The sequence below is a fragment of the Dermochelys coriacea genome, chromosome 5, assembly GCF_009764565.3.
Source record: "Dermochelys coriacea isolate rDerCor1 chromosome 5, rDerCor1.pri.v4, whole genome shotgun sequence".
NCBI lineage: Eukaryota > Metazoa > Chordata > Testudines > Dermochelyidae > Dermochelys > Dermochelys coriacea.
In genome coordinates this window covers 72747984-72775830 of record NC_050072.1, presented here as the reverse complement: position 1 = coordinate 72775830, position 27847 = coordinate 72747984, and the positions used below count along the sequence as shown (strand labels likewise).

At 43.8% G+C, this 27847-nt stretch overlaps 1 protein-coding gene across 7 annotated transcripts in view; it reads left to right on the top strand.

The window, feature by feature from the left end:
- Positions 1-27847, top strand: part of MCC (MCC regulator of WNT signaling pathway) — a 355688-nt gene that overhangs the window by 301344 nt on the left and 26497 nt on the right. For all 7 annotated transcript variants that reach the window (XM_043514732.1, XM_038402671.2, XM_043514734.1 and 4 more), the window contains 5 exons: positions 240-388; positions 4073-4213; positions 6991-7091; positions 10310-10493; positions 20093-20327. In XM_043514732.1, the coding sequence (XP_043370667.1) occupies positions 240-388; positions 4073-4213; positions 6991-7091; positions 10310-10493; positions 20093-20327 (810 nt within the window). The remainder of the gene's footprint in view (positions 1-239; positions 389-4072; positions 4214-6990; positions 7092-10309; positions 10494-20092; positions 20328-27847) is intronic.

The following is a 27847-nucleotide window of genomic DNA, read 5'->3' as shown; positions in this document are numbered from 1 at the left end:
ACATCTCTAGAAGAGTAGTATATCAAATTCTGCTCTGATAACACCAATGTAAATCCAGCAGAACACCATTGCTACTCCTGACTTACACTTGTGTAACTGAGAGCAGTATTTGGCCCTTTTGCTTAGCTTTCTTGAAAGTATAGATGTTCTCCAGAGATCCTGAGTATTGCTTTTAAATCTACAGTATTTTTAAAAACTAGCCATCAACTCACAGAAGGTTTATTAATCACCCTGTGCAGGTGTCTAGCAGTGTGGCTGAGCACTTGGCCCATTCTCTCCAAGACTGCTCCAACATCCAGGAAATCTTTCAGACACTCTATTCACATGGATCTGCTATCTCTGAAAGCAAAATCCGAGAGTTTGAAGTGGAAACAGAGAGGTTAAATAGGTAAGATGGAAATGTAGATGCACTTGTAGTATTTTGCCTACTATTTGTTTTGTTAAATTGATTTTTTTTTTCATTATTACCTGTCGCATATCTCATATGTTTATGCTTGACTCCCAGTTAGTCTCTGGCAGCTCCAAATAAATGTGAAACTTGGATAATGAAGAGGTGATCTTAACATACATTAATAGTTCTTTCTACCAATATGATAATTCGAACATGTATGCTAAGGCCTGTAGTGGATTTGAATCTCTCTCTGTCCTATATAGTAAATAAATAATTTATTTCTCATATCTCTTCCATGTCCAAAATTCTAAACTGTGGTGTGTTCCTCATATCCCTGAAGCATGGAGCAGACCAGTAGATGTAGCATTTTTTCTAAAATATACAAACACTATTACTTAGGACTTGCATGACTACTCCACCATTCTAGAAACAGTGTATTTTGTTTTCTGCTGGGATACCTGAATAATCAAATTTTTCAGAATCAAATTGTCTCAGTGAATGTGCTCATTTTAGCGGAGTTGGAGAATGGAGACTCAAAGAGCTGGGCTTGTTTAGCCTAACCAAACAAAGGCTGAGGGGAGATATGATTGCTCTCTATAAATACATCAGAGGGATAAATACCGGGAGGGAGAGGAGTTAAGTTAAGTGCCAATGTGGGCACAAGAACAAATAGATATAAACTGGCCATAAACAAGTTTAGGCATGAAATTAGGCAAAGGTTTCTAACCATCAGAGGAGTGAAGTTCTGTAACAACCTTCCAAGGGGAGCAATGGGGGCAAAAAACCTGACTAGTTTCAAGACAGCTTGACAAGTTTGTGGAGGGGATAGTAGGATGGGACTGCCTATGATGGCTTGTGGCTCATTGGCAACAGCCAGTAGCAAAAATCCCCACTGGCTGGTGATGATGGGAGGGCTCTGAGTTACTACAGAGAATTCTTTCCCAGGTATCTGCCTGATGGGTCTTGCCCACATGTGCAGGGTCTAACTGATCACAATATTTGGGGTCGGGAAGGAATTCCCCCCCAGGTCAGATTGGCAGAGACCATGGGGGTCTTCACCTTCTTCTGCAGCATGGGGCACAGGTCATTTGCAAGTTTAAACTAGTGTAAATTGTGAATTCTCTGTAACTTGAAGTCTTTAAACCATAATTTGAGGATTTCAGTAACTCACCAGAGGTTAGGGGTCTATTACAGGAACTGGTGAATGACATTCTGTGGCCTGCGATCTGCAGCGAGGTCAGACTAGATGATCATGATGGTCCCTTCTGACCTTAAAGTCTGAGTCTAACAGTATTCCTGGTATCAGTGGACCTTGTACTGTATTAGTTCTTCCATAGCCAAGGCCCTATGTCTTATTAATTACATGAGCACAAAATTATAAATAAAAAATCCCAGAATTATGTGGCACTGCACTCCCCCTTACTGCTTTTCCCAGCTCTTGTCCAGTCTAGTATGCTTTTTATTTGTATATTTTGATATGAATTAATTTTATGAAAATGCTCCCCCTTCTTTTCAGTGAGCTACAGAATTTTGTATTGACAACACAAACATTGGAGAAGTTGTCAAGCGAGTAAGCTGGAGCTTTTGACAGTGGGATAGGGAACTGCTGGGACTTTGGGCAACCTGAAACACTCGGGTTTATTCTGGCTACTGAGGAAGAGATGCATTCACTTTTTTTCTCCCCCATTTACAAGTGATGAGGGGGTGACTTCAAATTTTTGAGAGGTGTGATTGGTGTTGATTTTCTTATTCCCTACCTGAGTAAACCTTTACACAGTTAGCTGTACCCTGCAGCTACATTCAGCAATGATTGATAAGTGCAGCAGCTTGATGTCTCTGCCAAAATGATAGGCAATGAGGTAGTCAACAATGTTGACATTTAACGTATTAGGGCTTATTTATGTGAACACATACTTGGCAACAAGCTGTGATGGAAATCTACTTCACATTCGCCTGCCCTGCACTAACTGTCCATGTGGTCTTGTTGGTGCACATTAAAAGTTCTGTAGTGTGCTTTGAAGCAGGGTAGATCAATCCATACTATGGAACTTTTGTTGTTCTTAGAGTGCTTGCTCAAGTCCATTCCACATTAGGCATGCACTATTGCCGGAGATTTTACCCTCAGTGGTATCTGTCGGGCTGTCTGTAGTGCCCTCCGGTGCCGTGCGCTTATGCGCCAGTGTAAGGGGTGAGGCCAGCCATGCACCCTCTCACTTCCTTCTTACCACCTCTGACGGTTGCTAAAAGTCTCCTCTTGCTTTGGCAAGGTGCCTATCAGTGCTTTTTTCTTCTCTGTATCATAGTTTAATCTGTAGTTTAGTTATAGTGTATATATTGTAAATAGGGTTAGTGTAAATAATACCACCTCCCCTTATTGTTAAGGGATTCCTTTGCCACCGTGGCCGGGCAGCTCACTGCCACAAGATGACTTTTGGGCCCATCGAGAGCTCTTAAAGGGGATAGCAGCTAACCTGGGGCTAGAGATTGAGGAGTTTAAGGAATCATCCCACAGTCTCACTGATGTTCTGGCAGCAGCAGCAGTTCCATCTAAGGTGGCCTTTCTCATTAATAAGGTGGTAATGGGTTTGGTCAAAGGCCTATGGCAGACCCCATCTTCTCTGCCCCCCACTTTGAAAAGGGCGGAGAACTAGCCTTATTGGGGAGATACGACTACAATTTGTGGGACTCCTTGGCCAAATTTAAGGATTCTAGGCAGGAATTCTGAGCCCTCTTAGAAGAGGGGAAGAATGTTGCCAGAGCCTCTCTCCAGGTGGCATTAGATGTCACAGACATGGTGGTGAGGACAATGGCTTCTGCGATCATCATGAGGCAATGCTCTTGGCTTCAGTCCTTGGGACTCCCTCCCTATTTTTGGAGCAGATGAACACAAGACTGCACACCTGAAGGACTCAAGGGCACTACTCAGGTCCCTGGGCCTCAATGTTCTGTTTGCTTCTAGGAAGCACTTCTGGCCCCAACAGCCACCATGCTTCTTGACTCGGCCTCCGAGACAAGTACCCTATAAAAGAAAAGGGAGAGGTTACTAGCACCGTCAATCACTTCCATCCACCTCAACCTCCCACCTGGGGTCTCATAGTTACTCCAGTGGACCCAAGCAGGACTTTTGACGGTGCACCCCAGGGCGCTATACAAGTTCCTGCTTCAGATCCTGTCTCCCATTTATTTTTGGACTGTCTGTCCCACTTCAGCCCAGCATGATCCTGTATAATGTCGGACCGCTAGGTGCTAAATACAGTGGCAGTCGGCTATACCCTAGAGTTTTATGTATTGCTCATGCCCCAAAGAACTTACAAGTTGATTTAAGACAAGACCAAAAGGTAGGAAGGCAAGACAGAGGGAGTATAAGGATAGTAGTAATAAGACCACACTGTTACATAGACTTGCTGCAATGAGAAAGCAACAGAGATTTCAAAAAGGGATGTTTTGTTCTTTGGTTGGTGGTTCAGTTGTTTTTTAGTGGTGGGGGATTGGCCAAGGTCTAAGTGAACATCTTCCCGTGTTCCTGTCACAGTACATGAAACCGATGGATTTAATTGTAGTACTTTAAATACTGCCAGCCAAATGTTCTTTGACATTCTAAACTGGGATCATTTTGGTGTTTTCAAGACCAATAGATTTCTTACTCTGTTTGAAGGTTAAACATTATTTCCTTCTCTACAGCCGTATTGAGCACTTAAAATCCCAGAATGACTTGTTGACAATAACACTGGAGGAGTGCAAGAGCAATGCTGAGAGGATGAGCATGCTGGTTGGGAAATATGAGTCCAATGCCACGGCACTCAGACTTGCCCTGCAGTACAGGTATGTAAATATGTGGCCTGGGAATTTGAGCCTGAAAAATGGGGGGACAAGACTTGCTACAGAACTTTAGGAGATAAAGCTGCTGTTCTGCAATAGAACATCCTGCTTCTGTTCCATTCTGGTGTGAGTAAAGATGCACTGGTTAGATACTTTCATGAGGCAGCTACATTTAGTTATTGTCTGATACGTAACTCAACTGTAGTTAGAGGCTACATCAGAGTTTAATTTAGTTCTGTCACATCAAATAGCTTCACCTCTTCTTTTTGTTAATACAGAACGAAAATTAGAATTAGGGAAGATTTGTTTAGTTTTTCTCCCTCCCTCTTGTATGTGCATGAAACAACTGTTGTAGGTTTTACTGAAAAAAATAAAGAAAGAAAAAAGTGGTGATGATGATGATGATGATGATGATAATAAGCAACTTGAGATGTTAATATGATAGACGTTGCTGGGAATATTTTTCCAATATTTCTTTAGCAAGAAGAAATAAATCGGTCTCAGAAATGTTAAGTCTGTGTCTTGCTCTATTTGAAGTGTGTTGGGTGCTCGCAGGCCAGTGTCCTCATGACATAGGCAGCCATGATCATTAGCCATCCCACCAAGAGGTTAAGGATTCACTAGGTAAAATGACTGAACTCCCCTCTCACAGTCTAGCAGTTATCCCTCCAGGTGAAGGTTGGGGCATGCTGGAGAAGCACTGTGAAAAAGCTTGTGCTGGAGTTATCTGTGCTTCAGCTGTCTGTTGGATAAATAGGAGACTTCGGTTTCTCCTAAGATCAGTCTAGCATCTTTCACAAGCTTGGTGGTATAAAGAAAGAACCCACAACTCCGATTGACTTGTGTGATTTAAGTTGTCTTCTGTAGGAAGTCTTCTGTGAGGAACTGTCCCAAATAACTATATTTGCTTTATAATATTTGTAAAAAAATTGTCTCTCTAGAGCATTCTTTCAACCATGACTAATTTGGAGCAAACACTTGTGGCATTAGGGCAAATCCTGTTCATTTTGAAGGAAGTTGACCGTGAATAAATTTTAGATATATTATTTACATATTAAATAAAGCAGAAATGAATGGTTCCCAGGAGCGTTCAGTAGTGATTTCCTTGCAGTGGGGAAAATGGGTTTAAGGAAAGTCTTACTACTTGGACAGGGGGTTAATTTTTAATATAGGATCAGAAAAACATAAGTATTTTGGTAAGGTTTTGAACAATATGGAAAATTGAAAAGGCAACTTCATATGAAGCCTCCTCACGGTTGGTCAGATGACTGTCTTGAATCATCCACTCTTCTGAAGAAAGATAAGCTCAACTCTCACTGATCATTCCACTTCTCCTATTTCCTATTGTTCAATAAGTTAGAGCCAGCCTGGGGACAACATTCACAGGCTCCGTATCTAAGGGGAGGCTTGTTGCCCATTGGTGGGAGAAACCACATTATCTGGGATGTGGAGGACCCAAGTTCACATCTCTCTGGACCAGTGGTTTGACCCCAGGGCTTCCCTATTGCAGCTGAATGCCTGAACCACCAGGCCGTAGGCCAGAGGTGGACAAACTATGGCCCGCGGGCCACATCCGGCCTGGCCCCAAGCTCCTGGCCCAGGAGGCTAGCCCCCAGCCCCTCCCCCGCAGCCTCAGCGTGCCGCGCCACCGGCGCAATGCTTCGGGCAGCGGGGCTGCGAGCTCCTGGGGCGGCGCAGTTGCAGAGGCGTGGCCAGCCCCGGTGCTCTGGGTGGCGGGGCTGTCGCGCCTCCAGCCACCGGTACTCCAGGCAGCGCAGTAAGGTGGCGGGGGAGTTGGATAGAGGGCAGGGGAGTTGGGGGGGTAGTTAGGGGGCTGGGATGTGGATAGGGGTTGGGGCGGTCAGAGGGCAGGGAACAAGGGGGTTGGATGGGGGCAGGGGCCCGGGGGGGGGCAGTCAGGAAGGAGGGGGGCGTTGGATGGGGCGGCAGGGGGCAGTCAGGGGTGGGGGGTCCAGGGGTGGTCAGGGGACAGGGAGCAGGGGGTGGTGGATGGGGTAGCAGTCTCAGGGTGGGGGCTGTCGGGGACAAGGAGGGTTGGATGGAGCAGGAATCCTGAGGGAGCTGTCACGGGGTGAGAAGCAGGGGGATCGGATAGGAGGTGGGGGCCAGGCCATGCCTGGCTGTTTGGGGAGAACAGCCTCCCCTAACCGGCCCTCCATACAATTTTGGAAACCTGATATGACCCTCAGGCCGAAAAGTTTGCCCATCCCTGCCATACGCTATTCTTAAGCTCTCTTACTGAAGCTTTTCTATTTCCGGGAAATAGTCAGTCATTGGAGCAGAACTTGAATTTGGGCCTTCCCCCACTAAGATGAGTGCTGTAATCACTGGGTTATAGGAGGGTATTCTGGGGTGGGTCTCTTTCTGTTTCTCCTGTTGACACTAGTCCATTTTGTGTAAAATACTTTACATAGTCAGTGGGCCAGAGAAGGACAGAATGAGTCTCTAAGGGAAGACCCAAGTTAAAGTGTGAAATGTTTAATTTGACGCAAAACAGGCTTTTTGTCAACTTCTTCTATTCACCGAATATTTCCAAAAAGTTCAGATTTGGCCTGACTTGAACCAAGTTTTTTTCTGATTTTCAGAACTGCCATTGAATGAAAAAATCAATTACTGACACAGTCTTAGTCCTGTAATATCCCTGCTGTCATACAAGTAGAAGGGAATAGCCTAGTTCTTCCACCACTGCTTATCCAGTGTTGATCACTTAATTTGATTATCCTGTCTAAATTTCAGATATTGTGTTTGTTTTATTTCAGTGAACAGTGCATAGAAGCATACGAGCTGCTGCTGGCTTTGGCTGAAAGTGAACAGAGTCTCATTCTTGGTCAATTCAGAGCTGCAGGCGTCGGGTCTGTCGGTAAGATCTCAATGAGTCACTCTCTAAATCCCATTCTGCATTTCAGTTAACATTTATCAGTTTACAGGGACTGGTTGCAACAGTGAATCATCCACACTTCTGAAGAAAGATAAGCTCTGACAGTTTGCTACCCCCCAGTCAAGTATGTGGTTATTTTCATGTTTTCAACTGAATAAATAAAATGTTTGACACACACAAAAATTAGGACTGGAACTGAAACAAAATATTACATGCAAGTTAAAATAAACCATATATGGTATTACAGGAGATGCATCTTCTGGACTTGTGGGATTACTTTTGTTGGGCAATAACCATATACCCAGCACAGTGATTAAACTGATACCTGCAAGCACCCAAGCATGCACTTCACATACTGAGTGCAGTGGTTTGGGTTACATAATTAGCATTTGCAATTACCACAGTTGTGTACATAGCCACAGTATTTGCCCACAAAAATTGTGTTTTATAAAAATCTGGTCTTAAATCTGTACACACAAATATACCATAATGCAGATAAAATATCACGTGCAGTCTTTACCTGCAAGCTCCCATGGTACTCATGTATTTTAACATCTTCATTCTCACGTTTTACTGCATGGACTGAGGTTTCGGCCTCTATTTTTTGTGGTGTTCTATTTCATTTTGTTACTCGGCAGCACACACTGACACTAGTTAACACTGCTATTGAAAATGTTCTTTGGGAGATGATGCTTTCCTAATAACAGAGTCAGCCCGTTTATTAGTCCATTTTCAACATTGTACATGTGAGTTCCATTCACACAAGTCCTATTTATTGACAGAAAATGTATGTTTTCACTGTGAAACTAACTCTTAGTTTTACAGAGGCTCATCCCTCTTACTGATGGGAGGGAGTGGTAGTAGTAATCTTGGACCTTGCTTTGGGGGGAGGGAAGGGAGAAGGTATATGAAATCTTCAGATACAGAAAAATAGCTTTCCATACTGTGCTGAGACCTAGACACATCCTTTAGATGGTAATTTATAGCACCAGCTTCTCAAGAACCACTGAAATGTAAACTGAAAGCTTTTAAGGACCAAACGACCAGCTGGTTTCAGAGCCACAAGACGGATGAGTTCAACCTCTTGTTTTTGCAGGCTAGATGCAGTGATCCACAGTTGTTATGCTGTTTCCAGGCAGTTTATTTTGCATCTTTCCTAGTGGTTTGCGCAAGTCTTTGTGTATATGTGTTTGTCCTTGCAGAGTATGTCATGCAGGAAAGGTCATAGCAGATTTTTTATTATTATTATTATTATTTATTATTATTTTCCCTTTTTCTCTAGACTCTAGCCCTTCCTTTTGGTAGTCTGGTATTGAATTTGTACTGCTGTTTCTTTATAAAAGGGCATCAGGAGCAAATGTGCATTAAGCCTTAGATTTTGCTAGTTAGATACATGGCCAAGACGTAAATCCAGAAAGGAAAGTATTAGTTTTCTTCTCCATTTCAGGTTATAAAAGAGAGGGTGTAACCTACATTTATATAGGTGTCTGCTGTCAACTTTTTTTTTTAATAGTAGCATTACCACTCACACCCTGTAGTGGAGACTGTGCCAGCATTTCCATCATAAATCTTGTTTTTCAGGAGGTTATAGCTTGGCTGTGAAACTTTACTTCACTGAGAAATTTAGTCAGAAGAGTCTTGGCCTTACAAAAGTTATTGTTTTGCATTAGTTTAAAGTAAAAATTAGTTTAGTTTATATTTAAAGTTAGACACAGAATAATCCCTCCCCCCGACCCTGAGAACCGTCTCACTATATTGGGGAAATATACATTTTCCAAATTCACACAGATCCCAGAATCTGTCTTTATTAATGATTTGTCTAGCACCACAAATCTGGTTGTGATGATTTGCTAGTTAAAGTAATAAATATGGTGCCAAATCCTAATACCTTACTTAGTCCCTTGCAGGTAAACCTACCATTGGCTTCCCTGGGAAACTTGCCTGAGATCTGACCAATTAAAGTCTGAGTAAGCACCTCAGGATTTGGCCTGTGAATAGGAATGTAGAATAAGACACTGAAGTCATATTTACCCAGTTCTGGATTTTCTCTACATCCTGTTGTTTGAAAGAATGATCATGACAGTCTCTGGTGTCAATCACCAGAAAACCCAGAACAGTGATGAAAGGGTTGGGATAATATTATGTTGTTTAAGTTTTGTATGTGATTATTTTATTGAATGTATGTATAGTGTTAAAGTTTAGATAGACTGGGAGAAAAGCCAGGAAGTATAGTGTGAAATCTTGCATTACTCTTTCTGCAACTTCCATAACCAGTAGATTGATTGATTAAATGAAGGATGTTGCACAACTCACCACTTTGAATTTCCTGGCATTTTCTGCTTTTTTCTTTTTATTATTTATTTGTTGATGTTACATTAGCACCAAAACCCCAACTCAGATTGAGGCATTGTTAGTGCTAGACACGGTACAAACACATAGTAAGAGACAGGTCCTGCCCTGAAGACATTACAGTCTAAATAGACAAGAGAGACAAAAAGAGTGGGACGGGAAGCTGGGGCATAGAGAGGTCAAGCAACTTGCCTAAAGTCCCCCAGCAGGTCCGTGGTAGAGTTGGGAATGGAACACTGGTCTCCCAGCTCTCAGTCCAGTGCTCTTTCCACTAGAATATGCTGCCTTTCACTGACCTTCATACTGCCTGGTGTATCCTTATTGCTGGTAACACAGATAATTTTCCTGTCTGTGGCTATGAAGATCAGTGAGAATTTACAACAACACCCCTACAAGAAAAATACAAGGGAGTTGTTGCTGCATCTTCTCAAGGAGATGAGCCCAACCAGCCTACTCCTGTTGGCAGGTACTCTCGCTTCCACAATTTTAATGCTGTCTTAAGGGCATCCCCTTTGAGGGGTTAATATTCAACAGCATGTGGCTTATTTAGCAAGTGGATGTACAATGCTTGGCTCAAATGAGGATAAAGCACAGTCTTGCACAGAGCAAACTATCTCTTACTTGTCCTATCTGATGGCAGCATTGTATGTGTTTATCTCTAGCACAAAACACATGAATACATGTCATAGCTTTGCTCTTTTTCTCTGTATTAGTCTCATTTGGATCACAAATTGCTAGCTAGGTGTTAATGTCACAGCATTAAGTGAAAATATCTTTAGGAGTCTGTATTCTTGTATTAATTTTTATTATGCTCTTCGAAGCTCTGACACTGATTGTTTCTTGCAAACTAGGGGACCAAACAGGTGATGAGAACATTACCCAGATGCTCAAGAGAGCTCACGACTGCAGGAAGACAGCTGAGAATGCAGCAAAAGCCCTGCTGATGAAGTTAGACGGCAGCTGCGGGGGAGCTTATGCGATCACTGGCTGTAGTGTACAGCCCTGGGAGAGCCTGTCATCCAACAGCCATACCAGGTAACTGCAACACATCAAACCTATTAATTCCCAGGCATTTGGTTTCAGACCTGAGTAGATTATGTTGTATTCCATTTATTCAACTATCCATTCTCATGTCAGTCTGCGGCGTTCTTTTTGTTTTTATTTTTTTAAATCACTACCATGGTTCAGTGAGCTTATTCTCAGACTTTGAGCAAATTCCATCCAAGAAGGGTTTTGTATAGATTCTGATCTTTGATCTCTTTCATAAAGGGCAAAACCATAACATGTCTTTTACTTCAGTGATTCCATTTCCCTCTCTCTCTCTTCCCCCTCCTTCCCATCTCATTGAAACTAGAAGCATGTATTTCTTGTTCACCGTCATTGTATTAGGGCACCACAGGTTTCTAGGGAACTGGAAACCAAAAAAGTACTCCCATCAAGGACGGTTTTCATAAACTTTTGGAGTGCTCAAGAATTGTTGTTTTTAAATGTCACAGCTGTAACCATTTCACTTCTCACAGAAACAGAATAAGTTTCTGCCACCAGTTATAATAATTTTTCATAACAACTCCACTATCCCAAAAAATCTCCCTTTAGCAATTGACACTGTAGACAAATATTGACTGGTGGACAAATTTTTTGCAGGTTAGAGTGGATTTTTCCAGAAGGAAAAATCAGGATATTGGGATTTTTTTAGACCTTTAAAATAATAAAACTTAAATGAACTATTATTACAAAAATTATCTAGTTCAAATATTTCTGGGGAGCAGCTACTTCTTCAGTACATCTATATACAATGTATATACTTTGCGTCTTTGTGGCACCTTAGAGACTAACAAATTTATTTGAGCATAAACTTTCATGGGCTATAACCCACTTCATCATATGCATGGAGTGAAAAATACAGTAGGCAGGTATAAATATAGAGCACATGAAAAGATGGGAGTTGCCAAGTATGGGGGTCAGTGCTAATGAGGCCAATTCAATTTAGACGTGACAAGAAGGGGTGAGTATCAACAGAGGGAAAATTACTTTTTGTAACATACCATCCTTTCTGGTGCTGCCCATGCCAGCCAGTGAGGTGCCCCCTTTGAGGGGTAAACCCACCCTGTGACCCTTCCAGAGGTCTCCGCTACTCCCCGCCACAGTGGGTGCCCCACTAGCATTTGCCTGAACAGCACCACCAGCCAGATGCAGGTTGGCTTCTCTGCCAGAGTTCCCGGCGTTAGTTCCTGGACTCTAGGCAGCGTTCCTCGGAGTCCCGGCATCAATCGCCAGCAGTCTGGCACAGACCTGCAGAGGCACGTCCCCAGAGCCTCAGTGCCAGGAGTACCTGAGTCAGTCTCCCAGTCCTCATCACCGCTCCAGGGCGTCGAGGCGCCGGTTCCTGGAGCCCCATCACCGGTCTCCGGATCACTGGTACAGATCACCGCAAGCATATCGACAGTCTCCGAGACGTTGATCCTCTTGATCATGCTCTGTGGAGTGGCATCATTCTCAAAGCATGAGGTGTTGATCTCCAGGGTACTGTTGCCAATCTGCCAAAGGCCACCACCAGTCACAGGAGTTGTGGCACTGAGAGGCACCATCCTGGTACAGGTCCAGAATGGAGGTCTGCAGAGAGAGCCAACGGGAACGGGGTAGACAGGAGGCCTCAGTACTGTCCTGGTCCCCCAGACAAGTCTCTTCCCTCCTCGGGCTCTGATAGCGAGGAGGAAGTATATAGACCCAAAGGAGGAAGATCTGCCTGCAGACCAAAGTCACCCATTGGGGACATGGGCATTCCCCTCTGGGTCGCCCGTGGCTGCATGGCCCCAGAGCCAGTGGCTGGCCCCTTGACAACTATGGAACCCTTGGGGGTTTCCCCATCTGTTACAGGGGCATCGGCCGGTCTCGGGGGCATCCAAAAGACGGTTGGCGACAGTCTCCCGCCCGCCCCCTGATTCGGATGCAGAGTCGGAGCAAGCTCCCTGGGGACAGCCGGCCATGGCCGTGGCTCCCCTGGCAAGAAGCAGTGGAGTTGACACAACCACCTATACCTGCCTCCTCCTCATCTTCGTCCAATGAGGCGACAGCAGGACTTTCTCAAGCGGTCGCTCGGGATGATGCAAGGGCCCACCAGGAGCTTTTGAAGAGTGTGGCATTGAACTTGGGGCTGGAAGCTGAGGAGCTGGCAGAGCCCTTAGGCTCCCTGTTCAATGTATTAAATGCAGCAGTCCCCTCCAAGGTGGCATTGCCATGCACGAGGGAGTGGTAAAACTAATCAAGGCCCTGTGGCAGACACCCTCCTCCCTGCCCCTATCTCCAGGCAGGCAGAAAGAAAATACTATGTCCCCGCTAAGGGTTCTGAATATCTACATATCCACCCCGCCCCAAACTCACTGGTTCTGTCAGCAGCCAATGAGTGCGATAGACAGGGCCAACTGGGATAGATGCCTAAGAATAAGGAGGCAAAGACATAGTTATATAAATGACACAGACACTGAGATCAGCTCTGGGAAGACTCAGCTTAAGGGACTTGCCCCAGCACTTAGGTGTCCACCTCCCTTGGAGTGCAGGACCAAAGGTATGTTATGAAATCCACCTCCTCCCTCAGCGTGGAGGAAGGTGTGCACGGCTCTTCCCCCCTGACCTCCGAGCTGCCGTACACAGTGTTTCATAAAGACAAGGTCCAGTGCCGACCTCCTGAAGGTGGTCTCTGCCTACCACATGGGTCAGGATATTTTTCTACCGGTCCTCTGCCCGAAGCCTCACACATCCAGTGAGGAGCGCCATCTCCACACGCTCGATGTGCAGCAGGCTCTGGCTTTCTACCGCGAGCAGACCAAGCCATTCAGAAAGTCCTTGCAACTATTCGTTTCCTCGGCTGAGTGCGTGAGGGGCCAGCCAATTTCCACTCAGCAGCTTTCCAATCGCATCACTTTGTTATGCGATCGTCCCCCAAACCAGGGATGACGCTGGGTTCAGCAGGGCTGTCCTCCGTCCTGGGAACTTGTGAACTCCTACCCACCTCCAACTGATATAGCTCGGAATCACCTATTGTGGAATACACATGAGCAATCACTTGAAGAAGAAAAGACTGTTACAAAAAAAGTAACTGGTGTTCTTCGAGATGTGTTGCTCATGTCTATTCCACATCCCACCCTCCTTCCCCTCTGTCAGAGTTGTCTGGCAAGAAGGAACTGAGGGTGGGGGGGAGCATGCAGCTGCCATTATACCGCTCCAGGCAGGCGCCACTCTAGCGGTCGCGGGGGCACTCCCCCCTATGGGTACTGCTAGGGGAAAAAGCACGCGCACCTATTGTGGAATAGACATGAGCAACACGTCTCAAAGAACACCAGTTACGGAAAAGGTAACTCTTTTTTCCACTTTTTCTCAACAGAGAATCTGAGACTAACAGAAGTTACTGTCAGGGGCCCAAGGGCAACAAGTCAGGAGCAGTCAGAATAGGGCTTAGAAAACTCAGGACATTTTGACTCCATATTCCACCACACCACTCTGCATTTCCTTTTTTAAATCCACGTATATATACTTTTGAAATTTCAAGAGGGAGCATGTAACGTTTGCCCAGCTAAGCACAAAATCTCTTTTCCCCATTGTTTTCATCCAGAGGACAAAGGCAGTGAGATGATGTAACTCAGACTTCTCCATAATGTGGCCCACATCTCAATAGAGAGAGAATCTCATGAGCACTCCCTGCTGTTCACAATCACATAACATCCTTGTGGCAACTACGTTTGCTTAGACAATAATGTTAGTAAAATAGGTATGTATTTGTAACTGTCTTTAATTTTGCATTTTGTCCTTTATGAAGAAAACAGACTCTCTCTCCTTTTGTTTTTCATTTTGTTACACGTCCACCTGTCCATTTTCATCCTCTTTCCTGCTGCCTCTCTGCATATGCTTCTGTGCTCCCTTTTTCATCTCGCCTTGCATATGCATACCTGCTCTTCCTCTCCATTTGCACACACCTGCCTGCCACTTGGCTCCCTTCTTTAGGCTTCATTCTTCCATGCTCCCCTGGACTTGCTGCTCTATGGTTCTTTCCTGCTGGAGGCTGGCAGCAGCCCTGGCCCCACCCACTGGTGGTTGCAATCACTGAAGGTGGATTCCGTCCTCTCTCTGTTGTGACAGAAACCCCTAGCAGAGGCGGAAAGGCTGACTTCTTATTTCCAGCTGCTTCCGTAGGCTTTTTCTTTGTCATGGAAGTACCTGAGGGCCTGTTGAAACAGGTGGAAACAAGGAGGGGAGCCAGTTCCATAAGACCAGCAAGTGCTCCTTGGACCACAATTTGGAAACAGTTCATATTAATGGACAAATTCCTCACTTGATTGCACTTAACCTCTGAAATGAATTTTTTTTATATTATATATGACTACAGGATAATCTTAATACACAAGCCTGATCTTTGCAAACAAAATAATGAAGATCCTTTGAGTTAAAGTGCCGGGCAGGTTTTTTTCTTTAAATGGGGAGGGGGAAAAACCCCTCTTTGGCTAAGACTTTGTGATAAAGTGAATAATTCTCACTGCAGTTTGAAACCCCACAAAATGGGTTTATAATGGAAGTGCTGATCCAGCCTTAACTTTGGCATCACAGATGAGATGCTGAATGTCAAATCGCTGAACACATCACCGAGAACACAAGCACAGGCAACAGCTGATGACAAAGCGGGGTTAAAGATTGTAAAAGGGAGCATCTGAGATGAAATGAAAAACTAGTGTAGAGGTTGTTACCGGCGAAGTGAATAAAGTAATAGCTTGCACCTCAATTTATTTGGTTGGCAGCAACCCAACTATATTGCCAATTCATTTTTGAAAATAAAAATAGCTTTGTGGAAGTCGTAATTGTTTTAATGGCTAGAGGAGCATTCATCTCTAAGAAGATCCAACTGATTGCACCTGTAAAAAGAATGAAACGAGAGAGAGAGAGAGAGAGAGAGAGAGATGGAGATTGCTGCTGTTACAATGAATAAGGATGCTGTTTTGTATTCATTGCACTACTAATAACCCCAGCCTTCCATCAAGATGCGGGAGGGACAGTCCATCCCATCACATGCAAAGGAAATACATTTCTACAACATGTTTTTACCACTAACCATCTGAACTTACCCAAACCTATGGCTAAATCCTCCTTTCAGAACTACCCCAGGGATTTCGGATAGGTAGCTGAAATAAAGGATTATGTTGGCTGCAATGTGGAAGTGTTGATATGGAAACATGTTAATGCTTCCAAATACCAAAGCATGTGGTATGCTCTCAGTACCAGACTTCATCATTGGAGCAAATAGGTTTCCAAAGGAGGGAGGTGGTTTTGCCAAAGTATTGAGATTATAGCCCAATATACTGTTAATTCAAATTCTGCTGGTCTGAATGAAGGCCAGTTTATCTGAAAGGTTATCCTTGCCATCCAGTTGTGTGCTTTCTCTGATGTGGAGCCACTCTGACTTGGAAGATGGGTGGACAGATGTACGTGACCTAACAAATATTCCTTAAAGTAAAAGTTCAAATGCAGACACTACCATTCAAGAATGTTACATGGATTTGGGACATTCCTCATAATTGTAATTCTATAAACCCTTAACCCACACTTATTACGGATAGAAATTCATACTGTATAAAGGATGCTGTATCCTTTTCACCCAGACAAGGTTTCTTGAATGAAAAGAGAGGATGTACTCAACAGCATCAGTAAACTGAGAAATATTTTATATATGCAGTGTGTTTATATATATGCACATGTAGTATGTGTGAGTTTGAGAGTGTAGGACACCTCTTAATGTTATACCATGCTATCTAGGATCCACTGTATAGAAAATATATATACAAATTAATTGAGCATCATTTAGGAATCTTGCAGATGTCAATGATGAACCGAGCGGGTAGAATGTTTCTTTCAGCTCTTTATGAACACGGTGAAGGGAATGTGCAGAAGGAAATCATTTTTCCAAGAGGTCTGATGGAGCTGTATAATTTTTTCCCTATGTGCATGCTAGAGAAATAAGAGAGACATCATGTATCTATTTTTGTTTTTTTTTTCTGGTTGTGACATGCTGCCTGTTCAGTTCATCCCCTAACCTCATTCGTGTTACCCTGATTGTCATCAGAAAGCATAGCAGTTTGCCAAAGTCAGCACTACATGGTAGCTAGCCAAGGGTGTTTCCCCCACAGATGCAGCAGGGCTGGCCTGAGGATTTTGGGGAGAGCCATCAAAGTGAGTTTGAAGGAGCTCCATGTGGCATCACAACCCATGATCACATATACATCATGGCATTGTTTCAGTGCTTAGTCATGCAGCCCTTCACACTGAACTACTTCTCCATAATTCAGGAAATGGGGGTGGGGATTGCGAGGCTGTGTCTGCCTCTTGAGTAGGGGAATAGGCTATGTACCCCTTTCCTCTGCTGGATATATTGCCTCCTCTCTTCTCTCACACTGGGTGGGGGGATTCTGGCACCAAAGTTAGGGGACAAAGGGCAGTTCTCCTTTTCTTCTGTCCTCTTTGTACTGGCAGCTCTTCCATTAATTCCTCACCTTGTAACCAGAGGCCTCACTAGCACTTCAGCAGAGGAGCCGGCTCAGCTGCAGGCAGCCAGCCAGCCAGCCAGGACTGAGCTAATAACCCAAGTTGCCGTTACCTTCACAGCTGTGGATTGGTCTCCAAAAAATGGAGACCTGCAGCTGTGGACCTGAAAGGTCAGTCCTGTGCAGCTGTGGCTGGTACTGTGAATACCTGGGGAGCTTTAGGAATAGTCCTCATAGCAGATGTAGAGACCGGTGCTCAGTTTTCATTCTGAGAGCTGACTTTCCAGCAAAGAGGGCAAGGAGCGTATTTTCTCTGTAAACGAAAGCTAAGGTTAACGTTGACTTAAACTCTGAGAATGTGCAGGCTGTGTAGACCCTAAATACTGTCCCTGAGTATTAGTCTCTGAGTGTGCGTAGCCCAGGAAGGGCTGTTTTGGAACCTGAAGAGATCTACAACACCACTTGATATAGAATTGAATAGTAATGTATTGTATTGCGTGATTTTTCACATCATATCTACCTTACCGAGGGCCTAGTGAGGCCTAGTTAAATAAGGTTTATAAAGAGCTTTGAGATCCTCTGATGAAAAGCAAAGTATTATGGAGAACTCATTAAAACCTCCATGTATTTTTACCCATGATAGGCTAGCTAGGTTCTGATTTACTGCAGATGGGAATTAGTGGGGGGAAAAGTGGTTTTCGCTTCTAGTAAACACGGCGCCTGTTATCCCTAAGAGAGAGAAGAAATCATTTGAAATTAGCAGAAAGCTGTAGTAAAGCCATGTAATGTGATATTTCATGAGGGGGGAAGACTTAAGGAAGTCTTTGTAGCCCTGCCAATTCTCTGTTTCCTCTCAGGCTGCCCTGGGGTTGGAATTCTCTGAAAGATCCACTGGCAATTATCTGATGCAACTTAAAATCAACACTGCTTGAGCACAAGCACAATTGAGAGGAAGGAGAGAAAACCAACCTGTTTTTCCCCCCTCTTCTTTCTGCAGTGCATAAGTATGTAAGCAAAATGTATTTCCATTACACATTAGCCTGGCTCCAGCAGGAGTCCACAGACAGGGTGGGTTTTTTTCCTCCTCAAAAAAATGCTGAAAAATAATGCAACCTAATACAGAATGTGATTTATTCCCCTGCTGATAACTGAGATCATCCAGCATTCCAGACAGGCACAGTTAATGGATGACTTAACCCTCACCCAGCAGCTGATTACAGGTCCTCAGGAGACAGCAGGCAGCTTTGTCTGTGTAAGGTTGTAGAAAATGCAGTGCTGTTTCTTTTTTCCTTTTAGTGTTTTTGCAAGTATATTCAGCAGTGGAATGTTAAGAAACTAAAGCAGCATTGCAATTAACCTCCATAAATCTCTTCTCCCTAGAACACTGGAATGCACATAGATAGAGATGGGGCACTGAGGCTTCTCGTGCTTATCTAGAAATTGTTTTCCCTGCGTAAAAGCTCTTCATTATGTGACATTTATGGAGCGAGCTAAAATTGTCTGGCAGTTTTTCTTTTGAAACTACCTTTGGAAAAGGAATGCGACAATAAAGTCAGATGATGGTGTTCTATTAGAAGTCCTGTAAAACATGACAATATACCTCCAAGTTGAGGGATTTGGATGTCTTGTGGAAATTAACACTGGGGTACCTGGTCACTATTTCAAATCCAGCTCCAGGTTAATAGTGATTAAAAGACAGCACCATGACAGCAGCTGGACTTTCTGAAGCAACCTCAGCCTTTTTCTTACAGGTGTCCATCAAAAAATCACCTTAATAATTGGCTCTGGCATCAGCAGACGGGACATGGAATCTAAAGTAACTTTTCAAACCCAGAGATTGTTATTCCCATTCAAGGTGTGAGGCAGCATGCAGAAGTTTTCTATAGATAAAAGATTTTAGTTTTTGTTGCTCTCATCATGGCATATTTAGCAAGCACTTAATTGTTTCTTGATTTAAAAAAAGTTTCATGTCAAAAGCAGTTATGCCAGCAAAACTAATTATCTGGCTTTGCAGTGAAGAAATAATTGACTCAGTATTGTGCATTTTTTATTCTGTTTAAGAACTATGTATTTTTTCTTTTCTGTATTTGAAAGTTGCAGAGGGGTGTGTGTGTGTGTTTCTTTTGCATATTGCAACACTTGGTCCAGGCTAAAGTGAAAAATTAGATGTTTGATATGTGCTCCCAAGTTAATATTTTCTATAATACTACACTAGTTATATAACAATATTAATACACACTGGATCCTGATAGCCATTCTTGCCTTCCTTCAGTTGCTCATTATATTCAAAAGCATGGTATGGTCTTCGGCCGTGTCACCGGATGGACAAAAACACACCTGCACACTGTGCTCTCAAGCTCTTCATCAATGTGCAAGGGGGTGCATGCCCCAGCCCTGCCTGGCACCCCCTGCAAAGCCATTCATGGATTCGTAGGATTGAGCCAGATTTGGTAACTTCATTGTACTGATGCCATCAACCATGGTTAAGGCTAAGATTATGTCACAAAGTCATGGATTCCATGACTTCCAGAGACCTCTGTGACATTTTCTGCTTCAGACCTGGGGCAGGAGGGCTGGAGCTGTCAGCTGGCCGGGGGTCCTTGAACTCTGAGCCACCGCAGGCTTTGGAGGAGACCCCAGAGCTTTCAGTCACCACAGCGGTGGATGCTGGACCCCCTCCTACCCTCCCACAGCAGGGCTTGGGCTCTCATCCCTCCATCAGCCCCATTTTGTCAGGGTTATTTTTAGTAACAGTCACGGGCAATAAACAAAAATTCATGGAAGCCCGTTTTTTGGGGAGGGGGGGTTGTTTCCGTTTGTTTGGTTTTTATTACCCATGACCTGTCCATGACTTTTACTAAAAATAACCATGACAAAATCTTAACCTTAATCATGGTAATTCAGGCTGGCGCAACGGTCCTCAGTAGACTGTGTACGTTTGATGATGATCATGATAAAATTATACTCTGTGGCAACTGTGAGTGTAAATGTGAATGGGTGAATCACGTGTGTGGTGTTGATTAAACAAATTTCAAATGAGGGTTGGCGGGAGGAGAGGCTAGAGACCTGAATCATTCTGCCAATGAGTGATGCTGTTTTTGGTCTTCAAAGCACTACCAGCTCAACTGCAAGTAGCTGTGATACGGAGTTCACAAAGGAGGATGAGCAGAGGTTGAAGGATTACATCCAGCAGCTGAAGAATGACAGGGCAGCAGTCAAGCTGACCATGTTGGAGCTGGAGAGCATCCATATTGATCCCCTTAGTTACGATGTCAAACCTCGTGGAGACAACCAGAGGCTAGATCTGGAAAATGCAGTATTGATGCAGGAACTCATGGCAATGAAGGTATTTTATAATATGCTGTCTTTGTCCCTGATTGCTTCATGGTGTTACAGAGAGGTAACTAACAGTGATGTTCAGGACCACTATGAGACCTGCACATTCCAAAAGACATTGTGACAATAGCAAGGGTGTGCACAACTTACCGCTCTCTGTCCAGTTAATGTATAACCTAACCCTGTTGCATGCCCTGTGCTATATCTGAAAAGTTGTAGTATGCCCGCAGCCCTGTATCCTGTGCAGTCCATTAGACCTAAACTATTCAATAGGGACCCTAGTATTACATAACACTGTAACTCCATTGCTTGCCCCCACCACATCCAGTACAATCAGTATAGTGTCCTTTGTGCTTGTTTATTTTTATATGAAATTGTTGTGCTGCCCCCATATTTTCCTCTGCTGCAGGTATTTGAATTGCAGCACATAACGGCATTGTGAAAGTTGGCAGTGGGGAGCTGGGAGGTTATGTGACAGTGGGGTGTTTTGCACCCAGGAGATGGTTGAGAATTTATCATTCCCCCTTTTCCACCCAACTCCTCAAGCCACTCTTGATAGTGACTAACTATCCCAGTGCACTCCGCCTAATATCTGGTACTATTATCCAAGAGCAACAAGCAGACATATTCACTTAACGTTTCTGCTAAAAGATCAGCAATGAAATAGTTAAATTGTCATCAGACTTTCCTGTTAACACGCCTTGGCCATGAATGGGAACAGTTCACTCCCCAGTCAGAGCTGTAGTACCACTGCATCTCTTCATATTTTGATGCAACCTAGATGTAGGAAAACACTTACTATTTTTCCTCTTTTAAAGAACACTTAGATTCTGGAGCATAATTAGCTGTACAGCAACTTAACAATGATTGATGATTAGCAATGACCAAGTCTGCATGCGTTAAGCAAGGATTTCAATCCATGGTTCTAAACTTATGATACAGCAATCAAGAAGCAACATGCTTGCAATAGGGAGATATGACAGCAGAGGTGCTCAAGGGAGACCAAAACCATGAGACAGCATTGCTAATGTAATGTTTCATTACCTCACTCACAAGCTTGTGCGTGTACCACTCTGAGAAAACACTCAAAGCTTTGTGTACTGAGGCAGAACAAAGCCACCTCCTTTTCATATTGCCTCAGGAAAGAAGGGCCTGTTAAAAGCTATCATCCTTAAGGCACTCAAGTGATCACCAGTTCAGAGCAATATCTTGACACTGTGCTGCAACAAAGAGTTGGGGTGGGAGTAAAGGATATAGGAGCATGGAGATTTTCAGTGGTGGGGCTAGTTAGGACTAAACTGTGACCCCTGAGGCCTGATCTACATACACAGTTGTACCGATATAACTAAGGGCTTGGCTACACTTGCTAGTTAGAGCACATTAAAGCAGCCCCGGGAGCTCTAACTCCCAATGTGTCCACACTGGCAAGGCACGTAGAGTGCCTGGACTCTGCAGCTGGAGCGCTCCTGGTAATCCACCTCCACGAGAAGCATAAAGCTTGCTCCACTCCGGCTGAAACGCCTGGGCATCAGTGTGAATGAGGTTGTTGCATTACTGCACTGTGATCAGCCTCCGGAAATGTCCCATAATCCCCTTAAAACAAGTGGCCACTCTTCTCATTGTTTTGGAATCGGCTGCAGGAATGCGGATATGCCCTTTCAAAGCTCCGTTTCTGACAGCCGGCTGCTTATCTGCTCCGGAACAAAGCAAACCATTACTGTGGAATGCTGCTTGCTGTGAGTGTGTGAGAGAGAGAGGCGAGAGGGAGGGGGACCTGCTGCTGTCTGAACTTACAAGACAGCATGCTGACACACCCTCAGCTCCCCAAAAACCCACTCTTTCTCCCTCCACATACACACAACACACTCCACCCCACCCCCTACATTTGAAAAGCACTTTGCAGCCACTTGCACGCTGGGATAGCTACCGCAATAAACTGCTCTTTGTGGCATTGCAAGAGCTGCTAACATGGCCACGCCAGTGTGTTTGCAGCTGACAGTGTAAACATATGGCAGCGTTTTCCCTGCTGCGGTCTCCGAAGGCTGGTTTAACTCCCTGTGCTCTACATCTGCAAGTGTAGCCATGCCCTAATATATGATTTTATACCAATTTTAGTTAAACTGGTACAACATTGTGTGGATCTTCTTATATCGGTTTAGCCTGGGCTTGTAACCAGGTTAAACCAATATAACCAGGCATAAACCATTGTAAGGGTGTCCACAATGTTGGATCAGTTTAACAAAACCAATTTAGATTAAACCAGTGCAACTTCTGTGTGTAGGCAAGTCCTAAACACACACATCAATATCCTCAATTCTGCATTTGATTTCCTCCCTCTCCTTCCACTGAGAATAAATTTTTTTTGGGGTGGAGGGTAGGGCGGAGAGCTTTCTAGAACATCGAGAGACAACCCCTCCTATTTCCTCCTGCTTTATCCTCACACCTCTGATGCTGTACTTCACAGCCACCATCTTCCTAATCTAGGAAAATTAGTGGGAGGGACTCTCTTTGGAGTCCATGGGCACCACTCTTTACTCAGCAATAGGCATTGATTCACAGATTTTAAAGCCAGAAAGGACCATTATTCTCATCTAGTCTGACCTCCTGCTTAACATAGGACTAAGAACCTCATCCTGTAATTTCTATATCAAGACCATTATTTCTGTTTGAGCTATAGTGTATTTTTTCAGAAAGATATCGAGTCTTAATATAACGATTTAAAGTGAGGAAGAATCCACCACATCCCTAGGCAAGTTGTTCCTGTGGTTAATTATTACCCTCATTGTTAAAAATTTGTACCTTATTACAAGTCTGTAGTTGTTCTGTTGGAGGAGAAGGTAGTTGTACTTGGTTTTGTATTTTTAGTATTTGTGTGTGTGTAGGGGCTTTGTGCTGGGAGAGCAGCTGATCCTGATTAGGGGGTGGGGCTTCTGACTAGGGGTCCTATAAACGTAGCCAGCCAGTCAGGCAGCGGCACAGACAGCTGCAGCAGCACAGGAGCTAGCAAACGGAGCTCTAAACAGGGGAGTTTGAGTGGGAGTTCGTATTGTGGTGCTTGTTTGGGGTTTGCTTTTGCTGGGGAGGAGGGTGGTCTTTTTGGTGTGGCTTGTGTTTCCCAGATTAACAGGATTTAGGTGGGAAGGCGATGACAGATACAGAGGCAGCTGTGGGAGTGACTCCTGCAGTGGAAGACGTATTGAGGATGACTGGATGTGGAAGCTGTGGTATGTACCTGATCCTGGAGGGGGGAACCGGTAAGAGTTTTTTCTGCATGAAATGTCGTCTGATAGAGCTGATGGAGGAAAAAATCCGAGGTTTGGAGATGCAGGTGGAAAGTCTCTTGTTGAGTTTAGGAAGGGGTTTGAGCAGATGATGGAGCAAAGATATGAGGTATCTGAAGGGAAAAGCTCAGACTCACAGATGGAAGCAGGGCTGGGGAATTTTGAGGGGAGACTGGGTGAGGAAAGTGGTCAGTGGAAACATGTGACTAAAAGAACCAGGCAGAGGAAAAGACGGGCTAGTGAAGGAGAAATAGAGCTTAGGAATAGGTTTGCAGAGTTGGAAAATGAAGAAGGGGTTCAGCAGGTACTTGTTGAAGGTGGAAGGGTAAGGAAGAAGAGAAGAGAAGCTAGGCCTATAGGAAAAGCGGAAGAGTCAAGGGAGACTACACCAAATATGAGCCCCAGGAGGATACAGGATGGGTTGAAGAGGATTATAAGGGAAAATAGGAATGGAAAGAACTTGCAGCCAGAGGGAACAGGGGAGAGACTGGAGAATAGCACCGTCACCAGGAAAAGGCAAGTCTATGTGATAGGGGACTCTTTATTCAGAAGAATAGACAGGCCTGTAACTAGAGCTGATCCTGAGAATAGAAGGGTGTGCTGTCTTCCGGGTGCTAAGATACGGGATGTAGACCTGAGGTTGAAAAGGATCCTAAAGGGAGCGGGAAAGAATCCCCTAATTATCCTTCATGTGGGAACAAATGATACGGCTAGATTCTCGCTGGAAAGTATTAAGGGAGACTATGCTAGGCTGGGGAAGACGCTTAAGGAAATTGAGGCTCAGGTGATCTTTAGCGGGATCCTTCCTGTTCCTAGAGAAGGGCAACAAAGGTATGACAAGATTATGACTGTCAACAGATGGCTTAGGCAGTGGTGCTATAAGGAGGGCTTTGGGATGTATGGCCACTGGGAGGCATTCTACGGACAGAGGACAGTTCTCTCGGGATGGACTTCATCTGAGTAGGGAAGGAAATAGACTTCTAGGATCGAGGCTGGCACAGCTGATAAAGAGAGCTTTAAACTAGGAATTTGGGGGAGATGGATGGGAGATGTCCAGGAAATCTCCACGCCAGATTTTAGCATTGAGAGGGAAGAAGGCGAAGTAAGAAAGGATACAGCCGTGGGTAGGAGAATGTATATAAGGAGTGAGGGCAGTGTGGATACTAGTCTAATAGGTTATACTGGCTGTAGAATGACTGTGCCTAATAGGGTACAAAATGTGAGCGAGGCCAAACAGTAAAAATTAGGATGTTTATACACCAATGCAAGAAGCCTAGGTAACGAAATGGAGGAACTAGAGCTACTGGTGCAGGAAGTGAAACCAGATATTATAGGGATAACAGAAACATGGTGGAATAGTAGTCATGACTGGACTACAGGTATTGAAGGGTATGTGCTGTTTAGGAAAGACAGAAACAAAGGTTAAGGGGGTGGAGTAGCATTGTATATCAATGATGAGGTAGAATGTAAAGAAATAAGAAGCGATGCAATGGATAAGACAGAGTCCGTCTGGGCAAAAAATACATTGGGGAAGAAAACTAGTAAAGCCTCTCCTACGATAGTGCTTGGGGTGTGCTATAGACCTCCGGGATCTAATCTGGATATGGATAGAGCCCTTTTTAATGTCTTTAATAAAGTAAATACTAATGGAAACTGCGTGATCATGGGAGACTTTAACTTCCCAGATATAGACTGGAGGACTAGTGCTAGTAATAATAATAGGGCTCAGATTTTCCTAGATGCGATAGCTGATGGATTCCTTCATCAAGTAGTTGCTGAACCGACGAGAGGGGATGCCATTTTAGATTTAATTTTGGTGAGTAGCGAGGACCTCATAGAAGAAATGGTTGTAGGGGACAATCTTGGCTCATGAGCTAATTCAGTTCAAACTAAATGGAAGGATTAACAAAAATAAATCTGCAACTAGGGTTTTTGATTTCAAAAGGGCTGACTTTCAAAACTTAAGGAAATTAGTTAGGGAAGTGGATTGGACTGAAGAACTTTTGGATCTAAAGGTAGAGGAGGCCTGGGATTACTTTAAATCAAAACTGCAGAAGCTATCGGAAGCCTGTATCCCAAGAAAGGGGAAAAAATTCATAGGAAGGAGTTGTAGACCAAGCTGGATGAGCAAGCATCTCAGAGAGGTGATTAAGAAGAAGCAGAAAGCATACAGGGAGTGGAAGACGGGAGGGATCAGCAAGGAAAGCTACCTAATTGAGGTCAGAACATGTAGGGATAAAGTGAGACAGGCTAAAAGTCGAGTAGAGTTGGACCTTGCAAAGGGAATTAAAACCAATAGTAAAAGGATCTATAGCCATATAAATAAGAAGAAAACTAAGAAAGAAGAAGTGGGGCCGCTTAACACTGAGGATGGAGTGGAGGTTAAAGATAATCTAGGCATGGCCCAATATCTAAACAAATACTTTGCCTCAGTCTTTAATAAGGCTAAAGAGGATCTTGGGGATAATGGTAGCATGACAAATGGGAAGGAGGATATAGAGGTAGATATTACCATATCTGAGGTAGAAGCAAAACGGAAACAGCTTAATGGGACTAAATCGGGGGGCCCAGATAATCTTCATCCAAGAATGTTAAAGGAATTGGCACCTGAAATTGCAAGCCCATTAGCAAGAATTTTTAATGAATCTGTAAACTCAGGAGTAGTACTGAATGATTGGAGAATTGCTAATCTAGTTCCTATTTTTAAGAAAGGAAAAAAAAGTGATCCGGGTAATTACAGGCCAGTTAGTTTGACATCTATAGTATGCAAGGTCCTGGAAAAAATTTTGAAGGAGAAATTAGTTAAGGACATTGAAGTCAATGGTAAATGGGACAAAATACAACATGGTTTTACAAAAGGTAGATCGTGCCAAACCAACCTAATCTCCTTTTTTGAAAAGGTAACAGATTTTTTAGATAAAGGAAATGCAGTGGATCTAATTTACCTAGATTTCAGTAAGGCATTTGATACCGTGCCACATGGGGAATTATTAGTTAAATTGGAGAAGATGGGGATCAATATGAACATCAAAAGGTGGATAAGGAATTGGTTAAAGGGGAGACTGCAACGGGTCCTACTGAAAGGCGAACTGTCAGGTTGGAGGGAGGTTACCAGTGGAGTTCCTCAGGGATCGGTTTTGGGACCAATCTTATTTAATCTTTTTATTACTGACCTTGGCACAAAAAGTGGGAGTGTGCTAATAAAGTTTGCAGATGATACGAAGCTGGGAGGTATTGCCAATTCAGAGAAGGATCGGGATATTATACAGGAGGATCTGGATGACCTTGTAAACTGGAGTAATAGTAATAGGATGAAATTTAATAGTGAGAAGTGTAAGGTTATGCATTTAGGGATTAATAACAAGAATTTTAGTTATAAGTTGGGGACGCATCAATTAGACGTAACGGAAGAGGAGAAGGTCCTTGGAGTATTGGTTGATCATAGGATGACTGTGAGCTGCCATTGTGATATGGCTGTGAAAAAAGCTAATGCAGTTTTGGGATGCATCAGGAGAGGCATTTCCAGTAGGGATAAGGAGGTTTTAGTACCGTTATACAAGGCACTGGTGAGACCTCACCTAGAATACTGTGTGCAGTTCTGGTCTCCCATTTTTAAAAAGGATGAATCCAAACTGGAGCAGGTACAGAGAAGGACTACTAGGATGATCCGAGGAATGGAAAACTTGTCTTATGAAAGGAGACTCAAGGAGCTTGGCTTGTTTAGCCTAACTAAAAGAAGCTTGAGGGGAGATATGATTGCTCTCTATAAATATATCAGAGGGATAAATACAGGAGAGGGAGAGGAATTATTTCAGCTCAGCACCAATGTGGACACAAGAACAAATGGGTATAAACTGGCCACCAGGAAGTTTAGACTTGAAATCAGACGAAGGTTTTTAACCATCAGAGGAGTGAAGTTTTGGAATAGCCTTCCAAGGGAAGCAGTGGGGGCAAAAGATCTATATGGTTTTAAGATTCTACTCGATAAGTTTATGGAGGAGATGGTATGATGAGATAATGGGATTTTGGTAAGTAATTGATCTTTAAATATTCAGGGTAAATAGGCCAAATCCCCCGAGATGGGATATTAGATGGATGGGATCTGAGTTACCCAGGAAAGAATTTTCTGTACTATCTGGCTGGTGAATCTTGCCCATATGCTCAGGGTTTAGCTGATTGCCATATTTGGGGTCGGGAAGGAATTTTCCTCCAGGGCAGATTGGAAAGGCCCTGGAGGTTTTTCGCCTTC